At 41.9% G+C, this 15,489-nt stretch overlaps 1 protein-coding gene across 2 annotated transcripts in view; it reads left to right on the forward strand.

Annotated features, from left to right (window-relative positions):
* Nucleotides 1–4,455: 4,455 nt before the first annotated feature.
* The window catches only part of LOC147111767 (PC3-like endoprotease variant B), a 780,400-nt gene continuing 769,366 nt past the window's right edge, over nucleotides 4,456–15,489 (forward strand). For both annotated transcript variants that reach the window (XM_085998973.1, XM_085998974.1), the window contains exon 1: nucleotides 4,456–4,597. In XM_085998973.1, coding sequence (XP_085855099.1) covers nucleotides 4,475–4,597 — 123 coding nt within the window. In that variant the 5' untranslated portion in view covers nucleotides 4,456–4,474. The remainder of the gene's footprint in view (nucleotides 4,598–15,489) is intronic.

Genomic DNA, 15,489 nt, shown 5'->3' on the forward strand with positions numbered 1-15,489 from the left:
TACATTTTAGGAAGAGGTTGAATGGTGTTGCTGTTAGTGCACAATAATTTTGTGAGCAAAGGATTGCTTTTTATTTCCACAGAGCTTGATTCAGGATTTATAACCAGCTTGACTTCTAATAAGCTGGACCTCCTCAGCCATAGGCTCAATACCAAGGTACATAGGGTCACCTCAGTCAGGTCGAGCAGGTCAAATGAGCCTCAGGAGAAAGTCTGTAAATTGGTTCAGCTGGTAGGGCATAGTTTCTGACCTCGTCTCCTTTCAAACTCCACAGAGGAATAAGCAGAAGACTTCAAGAAGAAGAAAGTGACCTCAGCAACCTTGCAAAGCAATGGTATTTTCCTATTTTCTCCCAGTTTATGGATGTCCAAGAAGAGAGTGCAGTTTAGCTACATTCTGATTTGGTAGAGCTCTGACAATCCATGGAAATGGAGAGCCTAAATAGGCAGAACTGAGCAAGCATTTTGCCAGATGGAGTGAACATGTCATCAGTCTTGTAGTGTCTCAGAATCAAGATACACCTTCTGCTGTTTGCTGTTTGCTCCTTCCTTCGTTGTAGCTTGCCAAGTCACGACCTGGAACATTCACACGGCAACTACAGAATAGGAGGACAGGGAATATTACCATCTTACTTTCTTCCAGTCAGATAAAATACTAACTCAAAACACATGACTTAGTTTGGAACTAGGTTGAGAACTGGAATACCTTTCAGGAAAGAATTGTACGCTGCCCAAAGAAGAGAAATATGAAAATTAAATTGTACTGCTATAAAAATCATGTGCATTTTTATGTATTGCAGTGCCCATGTGAGTAAATTAATGTATTGCTAAACCGGCTTGCCATTTTAGAGGCAGCAAACATTTTCAAAGATCATGTAGCTGCAGAAAAGGGAACGATTAAGCATAATTATTAAAATACATCTTACTGCTGTTTCCTACAATCTACTTATTTAAGATCATTGTAAAAAAACATTAGTGTAGGATGGAGCAATATACTTAGACCTTGGTAGATTTGGTTTCATAAATGATGGGGATTGGTAGTGGGAAATTAAGGGAAAAATACCATGCACAGTGTTTAAAAAAACACAGCGTCAAATTGTGCTTTCCTTAGATTTAGTAACATCTGGCCTGTTGGTTTATTTTTCACTGGTGTGGGTCTATCAGTGTGTATCTCCACATAGCTCATTGTAATTAGCATTCTTTTCAGTCCTGGAGGTTGATCAAGAGGAATCAGCGATTTTAAAACTCAGTACCGGCAAAGTACAAAGCAGTACACAGCTGGCACTGAATTTTTAAAGCGCTGACACCTCCTGATCGGGTATTCAGCACTGAAAAGGATGACGGTTCTCGTTAACCCTGTAGAGTACTCACTGACAGACCCGCCACTGATGCAGATGAGGGGCGCTTTGCCAATTTCAGCAAGATATTGTATCTCTCTGAAGCTGTGGGAAGAAGATTAAAACTAAGATTTATTCTACCAGGTACAAGATATTGTAAGTAGTGAGTCTCACTTACAGGGCACCCTTTTCAAAAAATCCAATAGTTACAAGATTATGATTAATTTTTTTCCTTTATTTTGTTCCAAAGAATCCATGGGAAATTGTAAAACTGTAGCACAAAGTGCTGGAGTCTGATTGTATATACCATTTAACTATGGACTGATCAATGGCCATCTACACTCTTGATCTCAGTTTGGTCTTCCCTTGTGAGGGAGGGGTCGGGCGGCTGACAGTAACATGGACAAAACTCTAAGGGCTCCCTTTATGCACAGTCTTTGATTTAGATACTGATGGCTGCAATATCCTGATGTGTTAATATAGATGGGAAGATGAGAGAAGTTATACATAGTGTTAGATGCCTCAGCTTGAATCAGTCCTTTCTATTTAATCCAGTGCTTATTGGGACCATAAACTGAAAACTAATAATTTTGGTGAGTCCTGAAATAAAGCCAGAAGCTTGAATTCCTGCCATCAGCCCTTGATGATGAATAGGGCTAATGAATACAAGTAAGTGGTAGGAATCTGTGACCAGCTGCATCAAGGCAGGTAATACAGCTCAGATTTAATTGGGAGCAGGTATTGGTAGGCTGTATTACTTTAATTGGTAAGGAGGATTTCTAAATGGAAAGGACAAAGTATAATGGCCAAATTGTGCTGTACAATAGCACTTAGGCTGGGATTGTATGCATTCGTTAATCTGCTGAGGAATGAGGCAATTCTGAACAATTTTCTCAGTGAAACCAACTCCAAAAAGCTTGTCCCTTTTGTTCTCCCTTGGGAAAATGCAAGATTGAAACAGAAAATACCTCTATGGAGGCAATCATTTGCCACGTGTGGAAAGCGGATACAGCTGTAAACTATGAAAAAGGGATCTTTGTAGTACAATAAAGGATGGAAAAGGAGATAAAGCCAGGGATAAGAGTGGGCCTGTCACTGCTTCAGTGAAGGTATAAAGTGATGACATTTACAGTGACAATTGAGACTGTAAAAAGAACTCAGTACAATTTAGAGATAGAAATTTGATATTTAAAAGACAGGCTGTGATAATTAAAAGTAGACTTAAACTGTTAAGCAAGTCATTAATGACAGAAGGGTTATAGGAGCCTTTTAAAAAGTTAATGTTGCAGTTGCTATTACTCTAGAAGCCATATTTTCTGTCTAAATCAACTACACCTCATTATTAGAAGGTAACATAACTATGCTTAAATAATATGTTGGTTTGTAAATAAGAGTGGCCTTTAAATGCCAAATTGTTAATCTCATGGGATCATTTAAGAAGCTTATACTGTTTAGTATTGTGATGACATCAGCATTATAGTATTTAAAAAAAAAAAAAACTTTTTGGTAATAAAGTGCCAAGCTGTGTATTGAAGGGCATATCTTAATTGAATTTCTTAAAATTATATCACTGTAGTTGAAATAGTAATAAATTTATGTTGAAATGAATAGGGAACCTTGTCTTTAAAAAATAAAAGGATTGCAACATGACAATATACTGAGTTGTATGCCCTACAATTAAAGGTTACACAGTACAAATAGAAAACAATTTTCTTAATTAAATCTGTCATACTTGAGTCTTTTTTATGGAATGAAATGTTAATGTTGCTCGTGGTTACAAAAATATTAAAATAGATGATCACAGCTGCTGTTATAATACCACAATAATCAATACATATATGATCTGACAGCACTATTAAAAGATGATGGGGTAGAAATTAGTCTGGGCCTGCATTGAGGCCCAGACTCCGCTCAGCGGAGGCAATACTTACCCAAAGAAAGAGGCCCGAGGATCGCTAGAAATTGGCCCTTGGGCCTCATCCACCTACTTCGAGTGAGCTGTCTGTGGAGAAACCAATTTCAGGTCTCCTGCCTCGTAAGCAGCGGCCCGCAGTTAAGTCACGGGAGGCCGATTAGAGCGGGCTACAGGAGCGGTGGGGGGAGGCGATTGTGACTCCTGTGGAGTCGGGGGAGCACTCCCGCGCCTCCTGGCTCCATAGGAAGATGTTTTTGAAAAAACAATTCAAAAATCTTTAGTTGGCGGCAGGGGCCACTGAAAAATCCTAAGCAGGCAGCCCAAATGCCCTCCCCGCTCATGTGGTGGCAATTTGTGAAAGGGGCTCTTTAACAGGGGTTAGGCCCCTAATTTACATGTTCAGGGAGCCTCATGACTGTTTTAAGTCGGGATGCCTAAAAAATGGGTTCCACAAATTTTGCAATGGGACCAATGTCTGCGCAGGTTGGGCACACGCCATTCCACTGCTAAATTGGTACATTTTGCGTCCACCTGAAAAACGGGTGCAATGCCTAACAATTTCTACCCTGATGTGTTGAAAAATAATTGAGTAAACTCAATACGTACCTCACCTACAGTTGCTTTATATTTTGTAATGAAGGTTCCCCCACCACCCGCCCCCCCCCCCACACTGTGACGCACACGCATAGTGTAGGTGTGTGTTTTTCTGCCTTGACGGTTACCGTTTGGGCCTGGCCAAAGTTGCCATTAACTGGTCCAGGCAGCAGGCGGTCGAGGGGGTCATTCGGCCCAACTGCCTGCCTCTCTTCCGCGGCCATGTTCGCGCCCGGGTGACCCTGGAGATGGAGCATGCGGTGTCCGCCGGCACGCTTGAGACCTTCCGTGGCCAGTGGGTGCCGCGGGGACTGGAGTGCATCATCACCCCGGCCAACGAAATTTTAATTTAATTTGTTAAGTTTTATTTAAAGTTATTTTATTTACAGTCTATTTGTTTATGTACCCATCAGAAGAGTACACTGTGTTTAAATTGTCACCACATGATGTTTTGTAAACTCCCAGTGGACTTAGATAAGGCAAGAGTTTCACTTATAATACTATTGACAGCATGGTCTGAGGCATCCTCAATGGAGTGGCTTAAATGTTTGGCAAGGGTTGAGCATATGTTGTAATAAGGTTCGCGGTAATCAATATTGTAGTCCATAATCTCTTTTCTTTATTTTGTGATGATGCAGGTTGGAAATCTAAAAGGGTTCCACATCTTGAGGTTGCCAAGTAAACGATTCAGGAAGAGAATCAAAAAACGGAGCATAGAGCGGCTGCTGAAACGGCTTTCCCAGGATCCCCAGGTGGGTTTCATGTGTTGGTAAATGCTGAAAAGTGAGATGGATACCTCTGCTAACGGCTGAGTTCACATTTTCAAAGCAACCCTGTCTGATACAGAACAGAGTCTTGGTGTGTTAAATGAGACTCAGCTGGAGTTTTGAGTTATTTTCAATGTACAAATGGCAGATTACATGATTATAACCTAATTAATATGTATCAAACCAGAATATGTCGCACCCAAAATAATTTTTACTAAGGTTACAATTATATTAAAATGTTAAATAATGCATTATATTTTGCTTCTAATACATATTTTTAAATATATGAAGGGTTTTAAAAAACTATTTCGTTATTTTACACAGGCACTGAATAGTCATTTGTCTCTTTTTCATAAGTAATTTGTTCCTATTTGCTTTTTGTGTGAGTGTTAACCTTTAACCTTTAAAGCCTTTAAGATTGATAAGGATTTTACTAAATCCTGAAAACGATATAGTGATGGTGCACAAACAATTCAATGCACACAGATAACACTTGTTAAAAAATCTTTGTTTCCTATTCCAGTTTAAATGAACCAGTAATCTGTGAATTAATAACTCACCAGTATATTCTTATTGTTTTAATTAGTTAAGCTTTTTAAAATGAAAAGCAAAATACTGCAAGGTTCTGACGAAAGGTCATTGACCTGAAACGTTAACCCTACCTTCCTCTGCACAGATGCTGCGTGACCTACTGAGTGTTTACAGCATTTTCTGTTTCAACCTTTTTTTAAATGTTAATCTCATAGTCTGTAATAATAAACAAGTTATGTTACACAGCAGTTTCAGCTTTGTATCAACACAAACTGTGCAGCGTAATATAGGTGTGTGTATAAGTATGAGGTCCCACACCATTTGTCCTTCATGATCATTGCAGTATCACTGCAGCCTGGTGCAAAGCCAAGTTTTAAAAAGTTCTCAGGACATCCAAGGGGAACTATTCCCATTTAATTTTGAATCTTTTTAGTATGAGCTGCATATAGAAATCTTTTGAAACAACTGACTTTTTTTTAACCTGGAGAGAACTAGTTACTTAGTTTCATATTTCTAACGCATTTCTTAATTTTGTGATCAAAAACTCGATTAGATTTGATCGAGTGTTTTCATTCAGATTAATAGGCATCAAATAATATTGGTAACTCTATTAATAACATCCTCTGCCATTTCTTCTGTTGGTTTTGCTGAAAGAAGTGAGTGAGCTGTTGGGTCACAAAATTACAAAACAAGTCAAACAGAAATGTTACTGAGTAGCTGATTTGGACAGACAAGCAATTTGTTGAGTAAAATAGTTGTAAAGCTTAATGTAGCAGATGAATGTGAAATCTTTTTGTGCTTGAAATATTTTACTGCAAGCCTTTTGGAACTTGTCACTGACTAAATATTTCCAAAATCACAAAGATAAACTGATATAATTAATCTTTATCAATCTACTTAGCTGATAGAACCACAGAAGAAAACCACTGTACACAATTTTTCCTTTTGAATACTGAATGAGCTTTACTGGCTGGACAAGCGGTTTTAATTATGTTGGTTTATAAATCTATTATTATTGTCATTAGCAAGAACAATAAAAATAGTTTGCAGATTTAAAAAAGACTATTATGCTGGCTAATGTAAAGGGAATTGAATGAGTGACAATTATGGATATGCTCAAAGATTAATTATTGTTGTAACTAAATTTATTTGTGACTAACTGGACAATGGTCTTGGAAATCAAAATAATCTGCAGCCCACCTAAGCTGTTGATGAAGTGCAAATGGGAGTCTGATATAGTTGAGGACTCGAAGCTCCTGTTGTAGGAATTCCTGTGCTAAATAGAAGGTTTTCTGGGTTGGGGACAGTATTGAAGTCTATGGGTATAGGTACAGAGGGAGATGTTCAAATCTTCCACATTCAACTTCAGTGGGGTCACGATTTGGCTACCTGCCATAAACCCCACCCAAATTTCCTTTCCATTTACGTCAATTTGCTACTGACCATTTTGTGCTCCTGCCAAATTCACCTCCCCGCTCGGTTCCTGTGCTGCTGCATTGAGGGTGGACAGTGACTGTTAAATGATGGAGGTGTGGGGAAGAATAGGAATTCTGTAGTTTTTATCTTGGTTAACTTTTAATGTTCAGGGGTTTTTTATGCAGAATTTTCCCTCGGGAGATTAAATGGATTTGGGTACAACCCATGGTAAAGTGGATTGTTCATGGTCTGTGGCAGCAGTAGGCTTAATGGTCTCAATGCCTTTTGTGTTTTTGTGACTTGTTATAACAGTTTATTCTATTGGTTTAGTTAGTTGCACAGGAAAAGGAATACCTTTAAAACTTATTTTTATGGCATTTCCAGCACAAGAAGGGTATGCAGCAGAAACTTCCAGTCCTCAGTTACATAATGACCAAAGAAAATAGAAGAAATGTGAACACAGTTCAAGTGATGAGCTGTATTCAGTTACTAATACCAGCAGCATTACTCAGCATGATTCAAAAACTAATGACAGTAAATTACCTTAAAGGCAACAGTTTCCTGCTGCTGTAGGCAGGGAAGACTTGCTATGGTTCAATGGATGCTTCCTGATCAAATTTAGAATTTCCTATTTTTGCTGAATACTTGTACTGTAAAAACTCATGTGTCTACTGAAAGTAAAGAATAGTATTGTTTATGAGCACTTTATCATAAATCATTTTATGTATATTGAGAGATGAGAGCAAACTGAGTTTATTTTTAAATTGGCTCCTATAGGAAAGATCAAATATTAAAAATAAACAATTGATATGCTGTCTGGATCAGTGTAGGGGTAGGAAGAAAGAGTGTCAAATCCCCTGAGGATTGTGTGTGGGGGTCTGTGCGCGCGTGGGTCTGTGTGTGTGGGTCTGTGTGTGGGTCTGTGCAGGTTTGTGCGTGTGGGGGTCTGTGCGCGCGTGGGTCTGTGTGTGTGGGGGTCTGTGTGCGTGTGGGGGTCTGTGTGCGTGTGGGGTTTGTGTGTGTGTGTGTGTCTGTGTGTGGGTGGGGTTTGTGTGTGTGTGTGTGTCTGTGTGTGGGTCTGTGCAGGTTTGTGCGTGTGGGGGTCTGTGTGCGTGTGGGGGTCTGTGTGCGTGTGGGGGTCTGTGTGCGTGTGGGGGCCTGTGTGCGTGTGGGGGCCTGTGTGCGTGTGGGGGCCTGTGTGCGTGTGGGGGCCTGTGTGCGTGTGGGGGCCTGTGTGCGTGTGGGGGCCTGTGTGCGTGTGGGGGCCTGTGTGCGTGTGGGGGCCTGTGTGCGTGTGGGGGCCTGTGTGCGTGTGGGGGTCTGTGTGCGTGTGGGGGTCTGTGTGCGTGTGGGGGCCTGTGTGCGTGTGGGGGCCTGTGTGCGTGTGGGGGCCTGTGTGCGTGTGGGGGCCTGTGTGCGTGTGGGGGCCTGTGTGCGTGTGGGGGTCTGTGTGCGTGTGGGGGTCTGTGTGCGTGTGGGGGCCTGTGTGCGTGTGGGGGCCTGTGTGCGTGTGGGGGCCTGTGTGCGTGTGGGGGCCTGTGTGCGTGTGGGGGCCTGTGTGCGTGTGGGGGTCTGTGTGTGGGTGTCTGTGTTGGGGGTTACACGCAGAATGTCACAGTTCCTCTGTGGGTGGTCTCTCCTCTTCTTTCCTGTGCCACTGCAATAAACTGGAGGAAGTCTGCCACATGGGAGGGGGAAGTATTAAAAAATGGTCAAAACTTTGCAGTGGCATGAAGGTTTTCCATTTTATTAAATGTTCTATTCTACTTATGATTTCGATTTTGTTGTCCCTTAATGAGGTAGTAAACTGCTTGTCAAAGCCTAGCCTTGACTGTGATAAATGTAATACATACCTCATTATAAGGCTGAGTTATAAATAACAGTTATCAGGGTCCTGGACCACAGGCCCCAAATTTTTTATAGTATCTTTTATGCTGTGCAGTACATTTACAATGATATACACATCATTATCACACACACAACGCTTGGTACTCAAGGATTGTGTTATAGTGAGGTTGGAGTGTAGGCTTCCATTGTCTGCTATGTGTGATGTGCAGTGATCAAAAGCTTTCAAGGTGCCTTTAATTTGCTACCTAGTTTTTCTCAAAATATTTGTATATTCCAATCAGGTTTTACATTTTAAATGTGGAATCTTCTGAAAGCTTAATTTCTATTCCACTTTTAATTTATAAACAGATAATGGATTAGATTAGACTGAGTGCTAAGCAGAGCATTCTATCCACAGAGTGCGTTTTTTGGCCCTGATAGGTTCACTGCCCAGAAGTCAGCCTGATAGACAGGCTTGGCTTCCAATTGGGTGGGGAGCACTCCAGAGCAGGCCAAAGACCAGGTGGGTCCGATCTCTGACCCCGGTTTGGGGGGGGGGGGTCCGACCCCTGACCCCGGGGGGGGTCTAACCCCTGACCCCGAGGGGAGAGGGTGGGGTCTAATCCCCGACCCCAGGGGGGGTCCGATCCCTGATCCCGGGGGAGGGGTCCGATCCCTGACCCCGGGGGTGGGAGGGGTCCGATCCCTGACCCCGGGGGGGGGGTCTAACCCCTGACCCCAGGGGGAGAGGGTGGGGTCTAATCCCCGACCCTGGGGGCGTCCGATCCCTGACCCCGGGGGGGGGGGAGGGGGGTCTAAACCCTGACCCCAGGGGGGGAGGGGGGGTCTACTCCCTGACCCCAAAGGGGCGGGTTGTCCGATCCTGGGGGGTTCCAATCCCAACCCCGGGGGTCTTTGTATGGGGGTGAGCTTGGGGTTTGGGGGGGAAGCACTCCTGCTCCTCTTGGCCCACAAGCTGTGCTATGAAGCCCCTTACTTTCTCCCTTACGCTGTCCTCACGTCACTTCAGTTGTTGGGTTTCCCGAGGCCTGGGAAACTCGGCCGCCCACTGTGAAACCTGTAAATCAGAGGCTGCCAGCCTCATTAAAATATTTAAATTGACAACCCGCCTCCTGGGATCGGGTTGGCTGCCCCCCTTCTCTCACCTCCATAAAATCCGGAAGTGGGCAGGTTGGAGGCCGGTTGGGTTCGGGGATCAGATTTTAAAAATTTTAACATCTGACCCAAACACAACCTACCCATTTTTGTGTGTTAAAATTTCCCCCCCCTTGTGCCTCCCCTGCCCTTGGCTTCCCTCCTGCTTCGACCTTCTGACCCTGGCTCCCACCCACCTATCTTGGTGCCGGGTGTCGTTCCTTTGGTACTCCAGTGGGGACCTACTGCAGCCCACAATTCTGCTCCCACTCACTGGCCAGATAGTGCTTTTTGCCAGGTTCAGGCGAGAGATGTAGGTGAGGCTCGGGAGTTAAAATCTCCCAGGCCTCGAGATGCGGAGGGCCGAAAGGCTTCCATTGCACCTCGCTCCCCGGGCGCAGCAATCCCGCGCTTCATTAAAATCATCCCCAAAAAGTCTGCTGTGCAGCATCAGGTAAAACCCTTCTATAATAAACTGCCAAATTAGCATTTCTTTCCCAACTAAGAATCATTTAAACAGATGCCAGTTTTACATGTTAATTTTGGTACAGTCTGTAGCAATGCACAATACAGCTCCTGTACCAAATTGCATTCTGCACCGTGTATTGTGTATGCATTGATCAATAAGAAATTTAATACTACACATATTATTAAATAGTTTGGCAGCTTGTGGTGTAGAAATAGGCATTTACCAGCAAAAGCAAAAATACACATTTGAAGAAAAAATATTTTTTCATTGGAACAAGTATCACTTTCAAAGCACCTTTTTAAAAAAAAAAAAAAATGATGTAATAGGCTAACTATCACTCAATGTGGGGCTTTTTAATTATTCTAAATGACTTTTGCAGAATATTTTCTGTCGTGTCTTCTCTTGTGCGCTAAAAAAATGTATCAATCGGTCTATTTTTCTCCTATTTATATAAGCAAATACTGCTGAAAATTGCCTCAATGGATTCCAAGAGGCCTCTCAATTAGTTTTCCTCATGAATTGTGTCCATAATAGTTTCACCTAACTTGTGTATATACAGTAAAGAACTGGCATGTAAAGAATCGTTCAACAGATAATTATTCGTAGAAATATTTAAATTATACAATGAGGAAAATATATTCCTTTAGGTTCGAGTCTGCCATTTTATGTTTCTCAGTCATTCTTATGTTTGAAATTGAAAGCAAAGTTCTAATTTTAACGTAATACAACCCAATAGGGGTATTGGGTAGCAATCTGTCCTCACAGTAGCAGTGGTGAAATTAACGTTCACCACTTTTTGCCAGTTAGTAGAAGAATGGTTATAGGATGTGATTGAAGTTACGTGCAAAGGAGGGATAGTGTGAAACTGGAGTTCTATAGAGAAATTTATGGAAAGAAAAAATAGGCCTGCTGGGATAGGCCTCACTCAGCTCAGCTTGTTAGCACTTAATCTTAAATGTGTGTTGAAATCACATTGTGCATTTCCATAGCTATTTACACTTCTTGTTAGTGACAGTGAATGGTAAAACGAATAGAGCAATGAAGATGACAACATTTGACACACATGACTGCAAGTTGAATTGATCCCTGTCAGGTTTCACTGTTAAACCTGTACCAGACACCACAAACACTCAAAGTGCCAGCAATGCTTTGATCTGCAAAAACAGAAGTTGGCCAGAGAGTACTGTAACAAACAAATCTAATTGAAACCATAATCCCTCTTTGGTTTACACCCTCTCTACCAGTGTTTAACTCGTGTGATTACTCAGTTTATTTACAGAATTCTTTAGACAATCATTTGAGCATGGACTTAGCAATTAAGTTAAATGTTCCTTTGCTAATGTAAACAATAAAACTACTGGAGTTTGAGACAAATCTGAAAGTTCCACCATAGTAACTATGATTTAGAAAACTGAAAAATTAGAAATAGCTAACACATCAGAGCCATTTCTGATCATGTTCCTGTGTGAGCTGACTTTTAACTTGTTTCTAAGAGCAGTAAAACCACTTGATGGAGGCTCCGTGCATGATGGAGCCTTTAAGTCTATGCTGGCAAAGGAATTTCAGGAATATATTCGGCTTAATGACAGCTCCGTGTGGCAAAAGCACTACCTTTGGAAGCAGCTAAAGCTAATTTAAGAGTTTGGATTACATCATATGTTGCCATTATAACAATGGGTGATTTCAAAAGATAGAGATCTTGGAATTTGACATGAAGGAATATATTTTCCTCATTGTATAATTTAAATATTTCTACGAATAATTATATTGCTGTGATTCAGCTACCTTAAAGAAGAATTTCCTGTAGTCTTGATACTACTTCATTTCTTGGTCATTCGAGTGCACAGAAGAGAGCAATGGGCACGCTTGTCAGAAGATTCCTGTACTAACCACCCTCTTTCTTTGTTCAGAACACCAATATTCCCTTTCAAACTTTTACATGAATTGTTTTCTCCAGATTTAGCCTATTCACCTGAATTTTAACCAAGCCCTTGGCAACAATAAATATCCTGGCACCTTGAATATATTATCTGTAACTAGTAGTAATCCTATAACCGCTGATATTCATCCAGATACTACAACCAGAACCTCTTTGCACTGTACAAGGTGCAGTCATGCCCACCAGTTGATGCCACTTTTAATAAGTCCCACCTCTCTCCCGTCTCCTTGGATTCTGGTTTGGACTCGGGTTCTATGGAAGGTAACAACTCTGAACTGAGAGCCTCAGTCAGAGCCAATCTGTACTTGGGCTTCACGGCCGGAATTTTAACTTGGAGGCTGGGGAGAGGTGGGGTGTGCTGGAACGTAGTCAGGAAACCCGGTTTCCCTAAGGCCCTGCCGAAATTAACGGTTGGTGGGGTAGGAAGGCTGCTATGGTGAGAAATTTAAAAGGCAAAGTTCTTCCACTCTGCTAGCAGGTCATTGATAAGGATAGTCTTCATGTCTCAGCTACTGACTGGAAAAACTGGAGTAAGCTCTCAGGGGAAGCAAGTTTGTATGTTTAAATCTTAGCTACATAACTTTTCAGATCTGTTCCTTAGGGATATATGGGCTAAGAGGTGTCCTTACAATGGTGAGGCTTTCTAGTATTAAATGGAAGAGATTACCAGGGTCAGTTTAACTGGTTTATGTCCAAAGGTAGAATATTTCTCTGTCACCTTCAGGAATAGTATGATCTTGGAGTGAGACAGCATTTTGAACATTTTCAATCATGAGGAAGTGCAACGAGACCTGGGTGTCCTTGTGCACCAGTCGCTGAAGGTAAGCATGCAGGTGCAGCAGGCGGTTAAGAAGGCAAATGGTATGTTGGCCTTCATAGTGAGAGGATTCGAGTACAGGAACAAGGATGTCTTGCTGCAGTTGTACAGGGCCTTGGTGAGACCACACCTTGAGTATTGTGTGCAGTTTTGGTCGCCTTATCTGAGGAAGGATGTTCTTGCCATGGAGGGAGTGCAGCAAAGATTCACCAGGCTGATACCTGGGATGGCAGGAATGGTGTATGAAGAGAGATTGGGTTGATTGGTCTTGTATTCGTTAGAGTTTAGAAGAATGAGAGGGGATCTCATTGAAACTTATAAAATTCTAACAGGACTAGACAGACTAGATGCAGGAAGGATGTTCCCGATGGTGGGTTAGTCCAGAACCAGGGGTCACAGTCTAAGGATAAGGGGTAAGCCATTTAGGATTGAGATGAGGAGGAATTTCTTCACCCAAAGAGTGGTGAACCTGTGGAATTCTCTACCACAGAAGGCAGTTGAGGCCAATTCATTAAATATATTCAAGAAGAAGTTAAATATATTTCTTAAGGCTAAAGGGATCAAGGGATATGGGGAGAAAGCAGGGACAGGGTACTGAATTTGGATGATCAGACATGATCTCATTAAATGGCGGAACAGGCTCGAGGGGCCAAATGGCCTACTCCTGCTCCTATCTTCTATTCTAATTCAAGATCTGCACCTATCTATTATAAGGTTTACCTTAGAGCTGTACAGATCAGAACAGCATTTTTCCTGACTCGTGTAGGTTCAATAGCATAATTAAAGTATGCATCACTCCCCTCAGTTTCCATTACATAAAGATATAGTTCATTGGTGTGAAACACTCTGGGATGTCTTGAGATCGTGAAAATTGCAAGTTTTCTTTCTTTTCTTTCTTAATAAATGGTGAAATATTTTAATAGTTGACTGTTTTACTACTTGTTCAAGTGTAAATCACATAGGCAATGGCACTTATTTTGAGCTTTCTGAAGATTATAATTGTGCAAGTGCCAATTTCCATTTATGTGGATTTGCTTTCCTTCTCTAATTTAAAGCAACCAGCTTGGATCAACTTTCAGTTGTGCCCAATGAATTGAAGGAACGATTTGGACTGAACCAAAAGGAACTTGTTTTTATTTTTTTGTTGTAATCAAATTATTGAAAGAATGGGGGTGATTTTCATTCAGAAGTCGGGAAGGAGGCGGGACTACAACTTTCGGGGTTGTAGTCCCGCCTCCATCGAGATGCGGCCAATCCATGCGATTTTAACTTGATTGATCTTGTTGAGCCCACTGGGCGGGCTCAGCAGGCCAATTAAGGGCCACCCGGCAACAGGTGACATCACAGACTGAAATTTCATCTGTCAAGACGTTTTGACAGATGAAATATCAGTGTTTCACAGCTCTTTGAAGCTATCAAACACTGACAGTCTTACTTCTAACCTGAGTCCTTCTACACAAACTCAGTTAGAAATCTCACCGGCACAGAAAGCTGCAGGCTGTCACTTTTGACAGTTCGCAGCCATTCTGCTTTCTGTGCCGGTTAGATGATGAACTCCCGAAACCTAGAGGAAGGAAGGCTGAAAAGGTAAGTACAGGTAATTTAAACTTCTTTACACACTTTAGGCACACCAAACACACTTACCTTTGCACCCATGCACCCATCACTCACCTGAACACCAACATCTCGACCCCTCCAAGTCCTTCAACCCGACGGCCCGACGACTCTAACTTGGCGTGGTTTGGAGCTGTCGGGAATCCCACACTTCAAGCTTTAAAATAGGGATAAGGCTAAAAGCTGCCTGTTAACTACCTGTTAACAGGCAGTTAATTGGCACTAATCCCTTCGCGCCTCGGGTAGGCGGGTCCCAGTGCGGGGCGGGTACCCGCCTCCTTTGAAACTTACATGGAGGTGGGTTGGGGGCGAGATGGTGTCGACACCCCCGAATTCGGGACTTTAACCCCCCCGCACGTCTCCAATCCCAACTCCACGGGTCAATGAAAATCGACCCCAATATGTTTTGTTAAAAAGCTGGCAACATAGCAAAGCAACAGTAAATGTTGTTAAAAGTTTTGATAAAGTTATGGATCCTAACCACAATCAAATACAGCAATGTGGATTGTGTTTTAAATATAAAGGGAGCAATGTCTCAACTGCAAATTCCAACAAACAGCGATTTAACATCTTGTCAGCAGTAAGTTGACACATTTAGAAGTTAGTCCAAATTATTTAAATCTATGGCCTCTAAGCAAAAATTATGCATTTTACATCTGTTAATAAATGGTGAAGATTCCAATTTGAGAGTAAAGAGTGAGAACTGTTTTTAATCAAATATTTGGTCTTACAAATATGTGACTTAGATTAGATTTGCATTTATTCCGTACCAATAAATTAGCTTAACTATTACTGTAGCAAAACACTGCAGATGTTGGAAATCCGAAATAACAACAGAAAATGCTAATTATGTTTTAATCTTGCACACCATCGTTCCCAATAAATCTAGATCTGTTCCTTATCCTCCGACCTATTTTGATGGGGAAAATTGCTCAAAACTATATGTAGTTGAACTTTTTTTATTTGTTCATGGGATGTGGGCATTAAAAATGTGAGACTGGCGTCACATGGAGGCTGCACCAGGTAAGGGTGATGGGTCCCTTCCCTGAAGGACATTAGTGAACCAGTTAGGTTTTACAGCAATCCAGTAACTTTGAAGGTCACTTTAT

This window comes from Somniosus microcephalus, chromosome 10 (assembly GCF_052327205.1).
Source record: "Somniosus microcephalus isolate GS21.2 chromosome 10, FLI_Smic_1.0, whole genome shotgun sequence".
NCBI classification, from domain to species: domain Eukaryota; kingdom Metazoa; phylum Chordata; class Chondrichthyes; order Squaliformes; family Somniosidae; genus Somniosus; species Somniosus microcephalus.